A 17,145-nucleotide genomic window follows, 5' to 3' on the forward strand; every position below is an offset into this window, starting at 1 on the left:
CACTGCCAACTTTTGAGCATATCCCATGACTTTTTTTAGTAAATGGATTTTGCTGAGGTGAAGTTCGGCATCAGGAACCAGTCGAACCAGTCTCTGTATCAACTGTGAAAAGGTCAAAGTCATCAACCGGTTACCACAAATATCCTCTAAAGGTCAAGAGTGAATTTCCATGATTGAGTTTTAATACTAAGTCGATTGTCATGTGTTGCACCACCATCTATTAATGATTGAACCCAGGGGAAGATAGGAATAGCAGAAATCCTGTTCTTATTCTGTCATTATCTGACTCTGTGTGCCCTTGTGAGATTCTTCTGTCCCAGAAAGTCTTCAGAGACGGCCAATCTCTGTAATGACCACAGACTGGATGTCAGCCCCCTCATCACTTATGTAGCCTCTCAAACGCTAACACGGGCACATGTACACTCGCTTAATAGCATCATAGAATAAATTATACATTACTGCATGTAATAATTCATATTATTTAGTCCTCTTAGACTGACATTACAGACATATGCAAGTGTGTGTGTGTGTGTGTGTGTGTGTGTGTGTGTGTGTGTGTGTGTGTGTGTGTGTGTGCACTTTGTGAGGGAGAAAAACGACGTTAAACCCCAAATTACTTGAACAAGACTCTAGGCCCTTTCATTTCTGTCCTAGACAATAATATGCAGGTAGTGTTCGTGTTTCTTTCTATATATCTTTGTGAGTTGTATCGATGAGCTTTTTCCAACAGAATATTATTGCTTTGTTTGTTTGCCCATGGAATATTATGAGATGATGGGTCCCTGGGCTCAGACAAATAAAACCCCAACCCCCCCAAACCTGGAAGAGTAATTTTTTTATGCAGCTCCTTGTGGTTGTTTTGCATCTCTTTGTAGTTACTCATCCATATGCCGTAACTCTTAACCAATGACAGTATGAGAGGTGAATTGAATTACCATAATGTAATCATTGCTGGATATACAAATACTTTTGCAAAAACAAATATTAAATTCTATAAATTGGTTAGATTTTTTTCCCTACTCAAGAGCATGATCTGGAATAAAGATACCCATTGATGCATTCCTGTACAGGACTCTAAAATAAGTAAAGCTAATACACCCTCAACAAGAGCGGTTATATTAGATTTTTCAACAAAACACCTGGCATTCTACTGGTTGGGGAATTTGGACAGACTTGATGCACAAAAAAAAGTGCAGAAGAAAAAAGTCCAAGTTGAGAGGAGAAATTCGAAAGAAGATAGGCTCCTTACATCTTAAATCAAGGAAGAAAATGATAGACCAAATACATGTGGTCTTAAACTGTTTCGAAAAAAAGTATTTAGTTTTGTGTTGAGTCCAAAATCCTGCACAAATATATAGAACACGGTCGCACACTTTATCATGGATCCATGTTGGAGGAGATCTGTGTCTTTATTGTTTCTTGCTGGCTGCAGCACAGTGAAAACGTGTCTAAATAAAACCTCCTTCATCAACACAATTAACACTTCAAAAGAGATTTATACTCTATTCTTGTTTTGTGTCAGAGACTATTCTTGCCTTACCCGCATCATTAGTCACTCAGTCCCCACCTGCACAAACAGATAGCAAAGCAATTCTAATAACATTCACCTCCTTATTTGTGCTTCATAAGTACAAACTGATGAATCGTGCTCATCACTGAAATGTTAACTTCCCACCATCAGTTTTATGTCCCTTTTTCTTCTCTGTGAGATTATTATTGACATAACATATGTGCACTATAATGGCCATCTGAGCTTGTTATGTGCTCCCTCGCAAAAAGCTTTCTCTCTGCATTGTAGGAGGTAAAGTTAATCACCTGGGGTTTGACTGTCACTCAGTATATCTGTCTTCAGACTCACTGGCTGACTGGCTGTTTGCTGCACAGAAAAGAATCTCAATGAATCCCTACATGATGCTGTTGTGAACACATCTGTGCAGAGAATCTCCTGCTGTGTTGTGCATGTGTGAAATGAAAACTGCGGGTAAACTCCGCAGCCAATTCTCTTATTTTGCCAGCAGGTCATATCAGAAAATGACTTTGAAGTCTCCACTCGTCTTTTTCTTAGATTTATCAAGTTGTTTCTTTTTTAATGGTGTAACATCACATTGGGACCATTAGGGGATGTCCTAATGTTTCCTTTCATGGTACCTAACTCCATTATTTCCATTATTATAAGCCTTTTCGAAAAAGAGTTTCAGTAGAGTACAAATTGTGTTTCACCAGATGCAGCATATGAGCAATTACAAGTTGTCACTGATAAACATTAGCTCTTCGATGTCACCACTGTTGCTTCGCTCACCTCACTATTTCATGCTAAGCTGCTTGTTTACAGTTTCTAAAGCTTCAAATTGCATGTTCGCTCACACTTGTGTTCAGTGAAGCTCACCAGGCCTCTACATTCAATAATTTTTGAAGTCTCATCAAAATAAAAATACCACAAAGTTCCTCACCCCGCCCCCTGCTGGGACGGTCAAATCAAAAGGAACGCTTGGTTTCTGTTGGATGAGGGGGTTTCGTAGGCTGGCTTTGCTTGACCTTTATCTCCGCTTTTTATCACCAAACAAGCTTAGACACCAACACAGGAACAGGCACAGGCGTGCACACAAAGCAGGAGAGGCAGGTCACAGGACATCACTGATGACATGTGGTGACAGAATGGGTAAGAGAGAGAGAGAGAGAGAGAGAGAGAGAGAGAGAGAGAGAGAGAGAGAGAGAGAAATATGAAAGATATAAAAGCTGCATTAATGAATTTCTACAGAAAAATCAGTGAGAGGAATCTATATAATATACCTGCATGTAAACAACAGACTGAGGCACAGAAATTATGCAGTTAAACAATTGATTTGTTTGTACTTCTATGTTTGGGAGGACAACCCCTTGAGATGTCCCTAACCCTAACCCTAACCCTAACCCTAAAATCAAGTCTTAACCCTCAATCAGTCCATTGAAAAAGTAAGGATCGGTCAAAATGTCCTCACTTTCCAAAAATGTCCTCATTCTGTAGGGTCTATGCTTAAAATGGTCCTCACAAAGATATAAGTACAGGAACACACACACACAGTCTTCTCTCCATTTGAGGAAATCACATTGACATTATTTTCCTGAAGACTTATTCTCATTCACATGTCTTCGCATAAAAATGCATTGATTTCCACTGTGGGAACTTGCTATAGTCCCTCTAATAAATCCCCATAATCTGTAAACAGATTTAGGTCCCCACAACGTCAGTAAATTTTCGACCGACCCCACACACAAACACACCGACACACACACACACATGGTTGTGTCTCCATGACTTCAGAGGACATTACATTTACTTACATTGATTTCCTGGAGATTTACTCTAACCTTAGCCATAGTTAGTACTATTACTAAAGCCCCTCTTGTGCCAGTGCACCTTGTGGTACCCGCCAAGGGTCCCACGTTTTTAACCTTAACTTAACCTAACCTTAACCTGACATTAACACATCTTCACCTTAAAATTAAATGGTTTACATTCCAGTCACCTCCTGTGGCCACATTTGCTTCAATTTTGGCCCTTGATGCCAAAATCTCTGACCCTTGATGCTACAGCCAGATTTTTCATCTCCTCAAGCTTTATCTATGTGCAGTGGTTTCAGAGACACTGATTGGTTCTTGTGAAAAACAATAGACAATCAATGAAGGACCACTTGGATCCATCAGGTAAAATTTGGAAGAAACCGAGATGTGAGATTTTGTCAACAAACACATATGATATCACATATAATGGACAGACAGCAGTGCAGTCCTCACATATCTCTTAAAAAACTAAAAAATGTAGCCAATGGTTAACAGACCACAGTAGTTCCTCTACTAGTTGCTACATCCAGGGGCAGATCCAGGAGCAGGGTTAGGGAGGCACTGGCCCCAGCTGAAATCTGATACCCCGTTGTAAAATTGAAAAGTGCTGGGCTGATGATAGGGCTGGTTCCGAGATGGTTCAACTTTCAAACCTTATAAGAAGCAGTTTGCTTTTCCAAGGGCTAGAGCAGCCTTAGAGCTACGTCATTACGTCACTGTATATGTCGCTGTCTATTATTTCCCAGCAGCATTCGCACTGACTTTAGCCACAACAACAACAATGCGGACTACAGCGTCTGTTTTCAGGTGTTGCTCCTGGCTTTGCACACCTACATCGACATCCAATCAGGACTGGTTCGAAGCGTTTGCACTGCTCGTCATGATTGCTAATGGCCCCTCGAGAGCCTCATCCTGTCAGTAGTCTTTTATTTTTCCAATCAACTAATCACTGTCCACTTTCAAAACACTAAACCTACCTTTTCAGAACAGCTTGTAGTGTATAATTATGGCGAGTATTTTATATTTTTTGTTTTATCTGCCTTCTGTTTTTTTGTAATCCTGTAATGTGTTAAAAGTGCCATACGGATTAAATGTATTATTTTTATTATCATCGTTCACGTAGTTACACTTTTAAGTGTTTTTTCTCAAATCCACAGAGGTAACAGTAAACAAGGAATGACTTTAATGTGCAAAATACGGAATCAGAAATTGTGCATCTGTGGTGGACATATAATTAACCTCTCATTGTAAATGATGGCCTTTCTATGGCCCCTGATTTAGAAAAACCCTAGATCCGGCACTGCCTACAAGTATAGTGTCTACGTCTAAGCCTCTAACACCACCTGTTTCTGTGAGAAGCTTCACTGTGACATTTTGATACGAACAGACCTTCACAAAGGGATGCAAGATTATTTGGATGTTGCACATCTCAAAGACATGCTGGTTAAAACCTTTAGATTCAGCTTAATAGAGAATGTGGGATGAAGAAGAAGAGCTGCAAAGCTGAGCTGGAGGAAATTAAGACATGCAAAAGAAGCAGGTAAAGTTATGAGCCTTGAGATTAAAGGACCAGAACTAATAACACCCAATACCTTTGTGTGATCCTTGTGCTTACAGTGAGATTTGTTCCATTGAGGAATTTACATATATTATTCAAGAAGTCGCGTGGCATGTGGATTGGAAGGTCTTTGTAAAAACCCTGTTGATGTATTCTTTATAATGTGTGTACACGTAAGACTGTACAGAAGCTCATGATGAATCATGCTTTTCTTCGGTTGAAGACACCCCGGTGGGATTCCACGAGTTTTGGGCCAGACAGCGAGGTCTGCCGGGGAGACAAATGAAGAGCAGGGGTGTTGAAATATGAAAGGCCACGCTGTCGGGGGTCTGCATTTATCGCTCCAGCTTTTCTCCCTGTCTCTCTCCCCTGTCACCTCTTGACACTCTCTGCTGGTCCTTTCTCATCCCCTCACCTCTCTTCTCTGCCCTCTCCCCTCAGCTGCACTGCACTGCCGTCCCCCTCTTGCCTGACCTCCTTTTCAGCAAAACCAGAACATTGAGTGACCTACAGTTCAGATGGCTTATTGGTATGAAATTGATCATTTTATTTCCAAAAATGATAACCTCAATAACCATAACTACAGATCCACTCCGTTTTCCGACATGAACTCCAGAGAATATCCAGACTGTCTCCGGAGTTTTCCTTTCACACATGAACAGGCGGAGGCATGATGTAACGTAATTCGGCTGCGGAGATCACCTTTCTGTCTGTCGTGTGTTAAAAATGCCATCAACCCACCCACTTGCTCTGGGATAATCTCTTGCTGTATTCTCCCATGGGCTCACATTATTATGGACATTATACAGAGTTTTTGCAATGCGGGCTGGCAGGAGAAACTCCAGAGAAAGTCCAGAGTCTCTTACTCAGACATTTGCGTTCTTACATTCAGCCCCTCCGGATTATGTTAAGAGATTATCTCGAGTTCAGTGCATGTCTGAAAGAAACTTCAGAGAGATGCGACACCCACGTTTCAAATATTCATATGCCACATAGTTAAAATGTTTAACATTCAAAACGTCTAACTTATAAGCACACGTTAATATTATCGATTGAATGATGAAATTATCATGTGACAATTAGAAGAGGGATGCAAGCCAGCAAAATAAATATAAATTGATAATGCCACTGTAAGAGGAGCAGAATATATACATTTTGTCAGCATATGTGTGGTGAGGCAACTAATATAAGTGCTGCAGTAGAAGATGTCTAATTATAGACACAAGCTGCAATTTGTGAGCTCTAACCCCTTTGCCATTTAATCGCCATAGATTAAACCAGCGAGCAGCAATGAGCGGCTATCAGAGAAAGCTGAAGAAAGTCACTTCTGCTTATTAAATTCTGTGGTTTACCAATCGCACATTCATCATTCCATCTATTGTGCACTCAAAGTTCCATCATTTGTCCCCCCCTCATCAGAAGAGAAGGAAACTCAGGGTGTATGTTAAGGAGATAACACAAGATGTTGCCAGTGAGTTTAATCAGTGTTGTTGAAAGACATTTCGAGTTCTGAGCAAAGTTGTGAAAGACCACGTCCACTTGCATTCTTCAATAAGTCACATCAGATTCTGCTCAAGGTAGACATCTTTGATATTTGTGGCGCCGCCAATGGGTCGGGCTGAAAATGCTTTGGTAGGCCTATCCCAAACTAAGGTCATGATATCTATCAAGATTTATGATGATTGGAGTTTTTTGGGGGGTTTATGTTCTTTGACTGATCTTGAATGACACTCTTTCACTACAGAAATGTATATCTAAGTCCCCCAAAGTTACGTACCAAGCTTTGTCAGAATCCAAAATACTTCATTGATTTTACTGTTTGCATTTGGCTAAAACTTTGATCCCATGCTGTGACCTTGACTTTTAACAGATTTGGAAAAAACGTAATCAATGGTAGCACAGATCCTGATCCTATCCCCAGTCATCTTGCCAAGTTTAGGCTAAATTGTATTGCATTTGTTAGGTATGGCTGTGACTGACGGACAGGCCCGAACAATTACAGTACACCTGCCTGCCATGCACTGTAGGTGTAACTGTACTCTACTCCGCACCAAACAGAGGACAGTCATACACATACACTAAAGCCGGAGAAGATGGTTGAGCATTTAGCAGATAAATCTTTCTTTGAGCTGTTAAATTTTCCTGAGTAGTGCTGCTCATTGGTTTTGATGATGATAATTAACCAGCACTGATGTTTCTTCATCCTGCCTCAATTAAAAGACTCTTTTGTCAACGGTTTCCCTGCAGTGCAGAGGCTAAAGGCTACACTTCATACTGGAAGTATGATTATGACTGTTTCATGAGCCTGAATGTAGATCGCTGACACTTCACACTGGGCTGCAGAGCCATATATGCAGGGGAACGTATAATTTTAGCTGCAGAATGACAACCTGCTGTTGTGTTGCAAACTGTGCACTTACTGTATCTGTAATGTTCAGTCCAATATGACTTATGGGGGTATTGAAAGCTTTTGAGAGTTCCATTTTCTTTATTTATATATTTTCTTTATTTGAGCATGTTTTACTTATACTAATATAACTTTATCTGTGTATCATGAATGACAGAACTAATAGGAAGTTACTGTTGTTAAGGGGTTAATGGCAGAGGACATCACTCCTTGTTAAGCCCTATGATTTGTAAATATGGGCTATACAAATAAAAATTGAATTGATTGGTTGATTGAGCCGATAAGAAAAAATAGGAAAATAACAAGAAAAAATGTAGTGTCTAAAACTAAAGATTGTTTGTGTGTATTTTGGGTTCATGCCAGTTTAAATCTATATTCTAAATTGACAAAACAAGTGCAGTGCCCGTTCTAAACTGTTTGAAATGGTTTCAGGGTATTAGGCATCACCTAACCCTCTGCAAGCATTATTTGGTATTTTAACCTACAACAATATATCATAATCATGTTTTGAATGATTGAAAATCTTTATTAGTAAAATAATTAAATTTATCAAATATGTATGTAATGTATGTAATGCAAGATGGAATATAAGTGTTAAATAGCATGAAATGAAAATATAGGGTAAGTAAAAGCATCTCAAAATTGTACAAATTTGAGGAAAAGCAGTTCATTACTAAAGCAGCTCTTTCTCAATATTCCTGGTTGACTGCTTCCGCCATGTGGCCACTATGCAGCATTATATCTAAAACTAGGAGAGCACATACAGTACCTCCACCAAGGCCCAACAGTACTGTACATGAATGTCTGGTTCTAATATAGATATATAACAGTAATCAGGAAGTGGTCTTGTTACATAAATTATTTATCTGTCATAGAAAATTCAGGATTAGCCCCTAAATTAACATCTGCACTAAAAGATTTAGTGAGTTCTTCCCAGACCCAGGCCCAATTTCTCCAGCAAGTGAATTGAATGAGTGTAAACAGGTTCATGGTTTCCATGTCAAAGTCAAAGTGAACTTTATTGTCATTCAGACTGTACAACAAGAAGTACAGAGCAGAACCAAATCGTGTTTCTCAAGGCTCCATGTGCAAACATGAAAAGGCAAATACACTTGAAAAATAGACATAATATACAGCATAGACAGACAAAAAATATATGGATAGACCTAAAGAAATTGCATGTCATTTCATAGTGGTTGGATTATTGCAGAGTAACAGTAAATGTAAATATTAATAAGTTGCTAGAGTAATGAAAGATTGAATTCTAAAAATTTTTAGAAGATAGGACATATGAGTTTGTGTCTGTGTGTTCAGCAGTTCAAGAGTCATCAGGCCTACATATTTGTGTATTGTTAAAGTGAATTGAGCAGTCTGATGGCCTGTGGCAGGAAAACAGCAAAGAAAGATGGACTAAATACATTAATAAAACTGAACTGAGACACAATAGAAATCCATATGTTAACAGATGAACTTACCAAGACAAAAGTAAACAGAGAGTATTACACAAGCAAGGCTGCAGGGATCATTGAGCACAGGTGCTGAGGAGCACAAGGGCAGGAAACAGGAGAAGACAGAAGGTGAATCAAGGCACACACAAGGAAAGAAGTTTCAAAATAAAACAGGAAATGAAAAACTCAAAGGGCAAACGAAGAGAAGTCCAAAAACAAGAAGATACTGAGTTCATAACACAAGGAGTCTCTTATAAGTTCAAAACAAGAGCAGAATTATAACAGGCTCTCCTTCACATTCACACAGTTTCAAACAGGATGTACCTGAGATACTCACTATAAGACTAAACTATAAGTCCACTTCTTAAAATACTTCTCCAGTAATGCAGTGTTTTTCCAGAAACTACAACGCCCAGCTGGTTTAGCTTTTGTAAAGAAAAAACAAATACACACATGCACGCACACACACCACACGCCTTTTTGCGCAGGTATACTGACTAATACTTTCCATCGTGATATTTGTTTGACACTGCAAATTTGCATTTTCAATTCCCAACATACTCAGTACATCCCACACAAGTGCAGTATTTCTTTAATAAAGGTCGAGCTTTAATGTTGCATTTTAAACCTTTAATAATCTTTAGTATAGTCTATAGCATTTTTTGTTCCGACATATAACTTCTTGTCACACTCAATATTTGTTCATATGATCTCTGCAAACATGCCACACCTGAGATCTTTCTCACGGTTTCCGCTGTTTTGGAAAAAATTTGGAATCAATACATGTTTTTAAGAATTTGGTTATTGAATATTGTCATATAAAATACAGATAATAAATGAAACCATTTAATACCATAAAAGAGTTGGAAATGTTAAACAAATGGTATTTGTGTAGGAGTCGTACTACAGAGTGATATGTTGAAACTCTCCAGATAAGACAAAACAGGTGATCTTCACCTAGGTCTACCTTTTTCCTGGTGTTGCTCCACCTCCCTCCGTACACACTACAGTGGTGATTGACATTTTAACTCTCTTTCGTCATAGAAGGAACAGTGCCAGGCTCTCTCGCACCCAAGGTATCAAGGTAAGCAACAATATATCAATAAAACATACAGATGGGAACAGCTAAGGTTTGGATTAAACAAACAACAACAACCTAGATGCCAACAGAACCTGACATCTTCCTGATTTAGGTATTCATATGCTTCTGTGCTTCAAAATCTAAAATACGACTCAGTAGCAAATTTCCGTGTTACAAGGAGTCGACGTTTGTTGAGGTATTAGGCCTACTTTTATTTATTCTGAGCTCTATAGACTGCCAGAGACACAAGTTCACAGTAACCGTCTGTGATGAATGCAAACTAAACCTATACATGTACATATGTGTTTTGTGCTTTGTGGTGAGGGTATAAAGCCTTTTCCTCTCATTCGCTTCATCAACATTATCCTCCCAGGGTACTGTCCATTCTACGGAGTAGATGGCAATTTCATGTTGGGAAGGGGAGGGTGCGGTGAGGGGTATTCAGCTGTCACATGCAACATCTCAACTAGATGTCACTAAATTCTACACACTGGACCTTTAAGTTGCAGGGCAGTGATCTCTCACAGCTCCTATTTGGATTTGCTTGTAAACGTGCACACATCTTATCTTCACGAAACTTGAGTAGAGATGATGATCAACACATCTTTCTCACCAAGGATTGTTTACATCACGGATGAGTTTGACAAAAATCCAATCAGCCAACACTCCTCTGCACATAATAGCAGTGGGTTGTTTGCAGATGCTTTGGACATTCTCGAGTACAAAACGTTCCTTTTCCATTGGTGTTGATTACGTCTTTGAATGAATAGATGAATATAATTATTTTATAGATGAATAAAATAATTGACCTACAGAGAAGGGATCTTGAGGTTATGATGGACTATTACAGCCATAGGAGGGAGAGCAAAGGATAAAGTTGTAATTGATAAGAAAGTCAATATGACAAGAATCGAGTCATTTAATGAGATAAAAGTCATACTATTACAAGCTGAAGTTGTAATTAAATGAGAATAATGAGTAGGTACAGGAAGATAATTGAGATGAGTAATGAGATGAATGAGAGAATATGTGGTCAGACAAGAGTTCTATTGTTGTCGAAAGTGTAGCTTTAAAACCTGTTCCATTACCATGTAAAAATGTAATCCCACCCAACCTGCTCACCTGCATAGAGTTAGTGACTGTTTATTCAGGGTTGGCTTGCTGTTGAAAAACTTGATTTGTAGGTTTTCACACTGGAGAGGAGAAATGATGCAAACATAGAGAGCGCATTTCCTCCCCCCCAACACATTTTAACCACTGAGTAACCCGACTGTCCTTCATTGACAGAGATCAGGGGATCATTGGAAAACATTATTGGATGAAAAGGCCGTTTTCTACTCTACATTTTTTCTGCCTTCCAAGAGTTTTCCCTAGTCCATTAAGCAGGCATCATGGAAATGGGTCAGGGAGTTCCCCCGCCGATGACAGACCCACCACCATACCCAGGCCCCCCTGCAGGCTTTGACATAGGAGGCTATGAGGGAGGCCCTCCTCCTCCTGCTGTCTACTCTGGTGAGTTTGGTCATTGGACTTTTTTTTCTCTTTTATTGTAATGTTGTTCTTATATCTTGAATTACTCCTGCCATCTTAACCCATGTGGTAGGAGTGTGTGTTTAATGTTTGAATGAAGGTAGCGGTTCAGGAGCAGGGCCACGCCTCAACTTCGCCTCTTATCACCTGTCAATCCGACATATACCTGGTTAACCAATCACCTGCTGTTTATCTAAGATTCTTCAACACAACCTTTCCCTTCAGTGGAGAAAGAGAAGAGAAAAAGACGGTGACCCCGACCCACATCCATTGACTTAGTATCTCATTATTATGAGAAAGTATCTCATAATTATGACTTAGTTTCTCATAATTATGACTTAGTATCTCATAATTATGACTTAGTTTCTCATAATTATGACTTAGTATCTCAAAATTATGACTTAGTTTCTCATAATTATGACTTAGTATCTCATTATTATGAGATACTATCTCATTATTATGACTTAGTATGTCATTATTATGAGATACTGACTGCAGGGTCTGTCTGCGGGAGTGTGCGATTCTGTGTGTGTGTGTGTGTTGTTGTGTGTGTGTGTGTGTGTGTGTGTGTGTGTGTGTGTGTGTGTGTGCTTGTCTCTGTCCCTCTTCACTAAAACTGATAATCACATGTAATCACATTTTTAGTTATTAATCGATGTTGACGGATCATGACTCCGGATCGTTCCGTCACTTTAACCCTGATGTCCTGACTGTGCGCGTCACGTTACGTCCATTGATCCACCTTACCTCATCCCTTATCCATACCCTCCCTCCTTCATACTTGTTCCCACATCCCGACCCTCATACCTTCATCAGTCATCCCTTCATCCTCTCTTCCCTCATCCCTACCCTCATTCCTGCATCCTCCCTCCCTCATCCCTACACACATACTTTCATCCATACCCCATCCCTTCATCCTTTCATCCCTCACCTGTGCATCCTCCCAGACCAGCCTATGAGATGTATCTTCACCTCAACGTCCCTTAATTTTCCCTCAGTGTCAATTTATAAATATCCATTAAAATCTTTAATTCACATATAGTTGGGGCATGGTCCTTGTTAGTGAATGTTTTTTTAAGCCTTTCTCAAGTGAAAAGTCTGATAATGTCTTCTCATATACAGTTCAACAACCTGGATACCAGTACTCCCAACAAAAGCCTCAGATCGTACAGCCTGGTAGGTGTCTCTCTCCAACTGTCTCACAAGTATACATCTACTGTCTGGCACTCTGACAGGTTCATGTTCAGTGACTAATGTAGGGGAATATGTGGATTGTGATTTTCACTAATACTAGTTTTTTTTCTACTCACAGTGAATCAGGTGTTTGTGATGCAGCATCTGCCAACTGAGGCTCCAGGACACATGATACAGTGCCTATCTCCATACTGTTACTATAATCAATGACTAATAAACTTTCCTTGATCACAAACATGCATAGTACTGCAAAATAATTTATTGTGAACAAACATAAGAAAACATCGTATAAGTATTACCCTGGTCAATATGAACTCCTGCAATTACAGCGCAGTCTTGGGTATGTCTCTACAGCTGCCATCTAGAGATAAGGTTGTCCATTCTTCTGCAAAAGATGAAGTCAGTCAGATTGGATGAGCCGTTCTGAACCCTAGTCTGCCTGATTCATTGATTGAGGTCTGCTGACTGGGCCATTTAAGACAACACTTAATCCAAACCATTCTTGTAGCTCTGGTATGTTTAGGTCATTGTCCTGTGGAAGATGAACCGCCAGTCTCAAGTCTGAGACTGCATCAGATTATCTTCAAGGATTCCTTTTGGCTCCATCCACCTCATTCTGACCAGTTTCCCTGCTGAAAGCATCCCACAGCATATGCTACACCATGTTCACTGTTGATGGGCCAGGTGATGGCGTGTTTCCACATAGCTTGCATTGAGCCAAAGTTCATTTGTCTCATCTGCCAGCACCTCTTCACATGTTTCGTTCATGGCGCAAACTCCAAACGGATTTTATGGATCTAACAATGGCTTGCCCTTAGCCAATTGTTAGGATAATAGTTGTCCGGACAGTTCTCCACCCAGCTGTGATCTTGCACTCGAGAACCAGGGCCCCTGTTCTTCTCTGATATTTTCCCTGTCCGACTTTCAGTTGGTGACGGCCCTCTTGTAGGTTCGTTGTGCATTCTTTCCATTTCATGATGGATTTATGGTGCTAGAGATGTTCAAGCCTGATAAACCTAACCTGATCACACTTATCCTGACCTGTTTGGTGAGCGTTCATGATGCTGTTTGTTCAGTAATGATTCAACAAAAGTTACAGAACAGATTTATACTGAGATTAAATTGCAGACAGGTGACCTATTTACAATTATGTGATCAAATGACTTGAATGAATTGACCAGACTTGTTAGGGGTTCACAGTAGGTGAAACTAACACTTAATTTTTTTAAAATTGAAATCATATATTTCACTTCAAATGATGCTATTTGTGTTGGTCCATTAACTCCGAATAAATTTTAATCTTGTTATAGAAAATGAAAAGTGGGAATATGGCACTATGTCCTAAATGCCAAACCACTGTACTCAGTGAAGTCGAGTACAAATATGGTATGCTCACGTGGCTGATCTGTGGGATACTTGGACTCTTCTTGTGAGTACAGACCCCAACACACACACACACACACACACACACACACACACACACACACACACACACACACACACACACACACACAAGGCTGAGTAATCAAGTATTATTTTGACTTTCCTCCCCTCCAGGTGCTGGCCTTGCTGTTTCATCCCCTTCTGTGTGGATGCCTGTAAGGATGTGGAGCACTCCTGCCCCGTGTGTCACACCGTCCTGCACGTCTACAAACGCAGATGAAACAGCAGAGTCGTCTTAAAGGGGACATAGCATGCCCATTTTACCACAAGTTGATATGGTTCCTTGGGGTCTTAATGAAATGTCTGTAACATATTTTGGTCAAAATACCACAAGGATCATTTCAAACAGCTCCTTTTTACCCTGTATAAAACAGCCCTCCACAGAGTGACCTGTTTTGAGTGCCTGTTCCTTTAAATGCTAATGAGCCAGCTCCCCCCTCCCCCCATGATTTTAAACGATATAAATTACATATTTTATATGATATAAATTATCAAATATGCATCCCATACTTTGTATTCCCCTTCTGTTGTCCTGGAGTTTTAATTTTCCCAATCACATAATTAAATGTCCCCCTCTGCCCATCCACTACAAGCACACAAGCAGATAGACAGAGAGAGAAAGAGAGGGGTGGGGGGCTATGAAGACCATCATTTACCCCCGAACCCCGACATTCAACGGGTACAACAACAAGCGGAGAAAGCAGAATCGCAGGCTGACCTTATATATACAGTCTATGGGGCTGACCAGCGCGGAGAAATGCTCGTCCCGTGTGAACAGCCAGGCGGCTGCGCGCTTGAGAACGGCGCTGCGCTGCCTCGCAGCCTCGCTGCGTCTGGTGTAAACCCGGCGTAACGAGTGTGTGGGGGGGGGGGGATGAGGTGGGGGTGGGTCAAGGCCATGTAGGGAGACTTCCAGTGCCTTGTTACGACACAAAACCGTCGTTTTGTGGGGGGGGGGGCCATGTCTTGCACTGATGACCAGAACCAGAATCTGCGATTAGGAGATTAAGCCGAGCTATCTAGGTCCCGCCAATGCACACACTCAACCAATCACGAGTCATTCTCAGCTGTCAATCACGACAGTTCACCCTGTATAAATTCGATCATATCTTAACCAAACTTATCGAATAAAGTAACACTTGAACAAGCGAGTTTATGACCTATACTGCAGTCAGCCACCAGGGGGCAATATATGCTTTTGCTTCAGTTTTGGGGAGCTGTCATGATGTCCATCTTGTTTCCAGTCTGTGGCTTCAACACAGCTTAAAAGTCAAACTGGAATCAATCCTGCAGTTCCACCTAGAGGAGTAAGGGAGAAGAATATTTCCATCTTCTATCTACAATATCAGTGTTTTGCCTATAAATTACAAACAAAGGCAGCTATACAGATTTATGACAATGTATACAAAGAAAGCTGAAAATGGAAATGTGGTCTTATCTCCATTTAATCAAAACAGTTAATGCAGAAATGATAGCAGTTTGGGTTGTCTAAAAGATGGGTTACCTGGTACATCCCAGTGCTGATAACAAACAGATATACTACAGCAATGAAGGTTGTGAACTTATATGAGGAAAAAAATAAGGGGAACATCTAAACATATATATGTAAGCAAAACAGTGTTTTTATAAATTTTTTTACACAGAAATCCACATACACTCGCTAACCTGATGTCTTTGTTCGAGGAGAAAAGCTCAGAGTGGTGTCTGATTTGAAATATTTTTGCTATAATTCAAGATTCAAACTTATAATTTCAAAAAGCATGGCCAGTACTATGACAGTAAACATATGTAACTTCAGACACATAAGACCATACCTAACATACATGCTATCATCTTCTCTCACATAATATATTATTTCATGAGCTGGTCACACGCAAGCATGACGACTCATAAGACCAATTGAGTCCCTTGATAAGCACACACAATTATTAGAATAGAATCTTTTTTATTGTCATCGCAGTGTACAACGAAATTTAGCAGCAATCCTCGAGGTGCATAATATAAATACAAACAGTATAAGTGTAGTGGTCAAAAGTTTAGTGTGACAGTTGAATGCCAATCGGGTTCACCACATATATCCAGAATAAACGGGACGGGAGGCTGATGATTCCAGAAATAGACAATTTATTCAAGATGGACAAAGGATTTAAAAAGACTGATCAAACAGCACAGGATCATGTGCAATGTAGGGAGTACTGGCCTATACTTGATATAAATAACAGATTAAAAAGAGAGAAATTAAAGGCTCCAGACCCAATTTAACAAAGCTAAAATATCATGCATAAAACAAACACAGCACACTTTAAGAATCCCAATACTGGTGTAATTGCACCAGTGGAGTATCACTGCAAACGATATTATACAATGAAATAACAGAAGAGGGCCTCTAGTTTACAGAGCCAATAACTCACCAATATTCAAGCCATTAAACCAGGATTGCACATTACCCATAGAACAAAGAACAAAATAAAATGAACAAAGAAACCAGAAATCAAACCAATTAATCAGAAAGAAACTAATTCTAAACAAGGCCAAATAATCTAAATGAAATCTAAATGTGGGAAAAAACAGTGACCGTAAATATTCTGCCTGAAGGCAGCCCTATGAAACAAACATGTCATATTAGGTCACACAATTATTAAACAAGTTTATCAAAATGTTTAAAAACATTTACAAATATAAAACACATCGTTATGCCATACCTTCAATTAATTTCAATAAAGCAGAGACCCACGCCGTCCTTATTGTCGTGATGACAAGTACTAAAACAGGAAAAGGACAATTACAGTTAATGTCACAGACACAATAGTATAGACTCTGGATAAATGTTGTGGCGCATTACTTACAAGTATCGTTCCCATTAGTTTGTGTGTACACGCTGAGATTATTACAGCGTGCCTGTATGGCGACGCTGATGCCGTCTCTCACACACACACCGCTGTACGCTGGGCTCGCAACAAACAATTGGCGTCCACACCTGCTGCGCCCACGCTACACTTCCTCACAGGACCGGCAGTGCAGAGAGAGAGAGAGAGAGAGAGAGAGAGAGAGAGAGAGAGAGAGAGAGAGAGAGAGAGAGAGAGAGAGAGAGAGAGAGAGAGAGAGAGAGAGAGACTACGGTGTCCCTAAATAAACTTCGCCAACTCCCCTCATCCTATAGGCA

General features: G+C 40.0%; 1 protein-coding gene across 1 annotated transcript; it reads left to right on the forward strand.

The window, feature by feature from the left end:
• The first annotated feature begins 9,764 nt into the window (after positions 1-9,764).
• LOC124855037 (lipopolysaccharide-induced tumor necrosis factor-alpha factor homolog) lies at positions 9,765-14,208 on the forward strand. The gene is made up of 6 exons (XM_047344240.1): positions 9,765-9,818; positions 11,110-11,327; positions 12,468-12,521; positions 12,658-12,715; positions 13,861-13,968; positions 14,097-14,208. The coding sequence occupies exons 2-6, from the start codon at positions 11,207-11,209 to the stop codon at positions 14,200-14,202; spliced, it is 447 nt and encodes a 148-aa protein (XP_047200196.1). The 5' UTR covers positions 9,765-9,818; positions 11,110-11,206; the 3' UTR covers positions 14,203-14,208.
• The last annotated feature ends 2,937 nt before the right edge of the window (positions 14,209-17,145 follow it).

The sequence above is a fragment of the Hippoglossus stenolepis genome, chromosome 2, assembly GCF_022539355.2.
Source record: "Hippoglossus stenolepis isolate QCI-W04-F060 chromosome 2, HSTE1.2, whole genome shotgun sequence".
In the NCBI taxonomy this organism is placed as follows: Eukaryota; Metazoa; Chordata; class Actinopteri; order Pleuronectiformes; family Pleuronectidae; genus Hippoglossus; species Hippoglossus stenolepis.

Bases quoted from the DNA above. Each gene is read 5' to 3' on its own strand.
- LOC124855037 (XM_047344240.1), top strand. From the start codon at position 11,207: ATGGAAATGGGTCAGGGAGTTCCCCCGCCGATGACAGACCCACCACCA. The intron at 11,328-12,467 runs GTGAGTTTGGTC...TCTCATATACAG, and splicing joins TCCTCCTGCTGTCTACTCTG to TTCAACAACCTGGATACCAG. The intron at 13,969-14,096 runs GTGAGTACAGAC...CCTCCCCTCCAG, and splicing joins GGGATACTTGGACTCTTCTT to GTGCTGGCCTTGCTGTTTCA.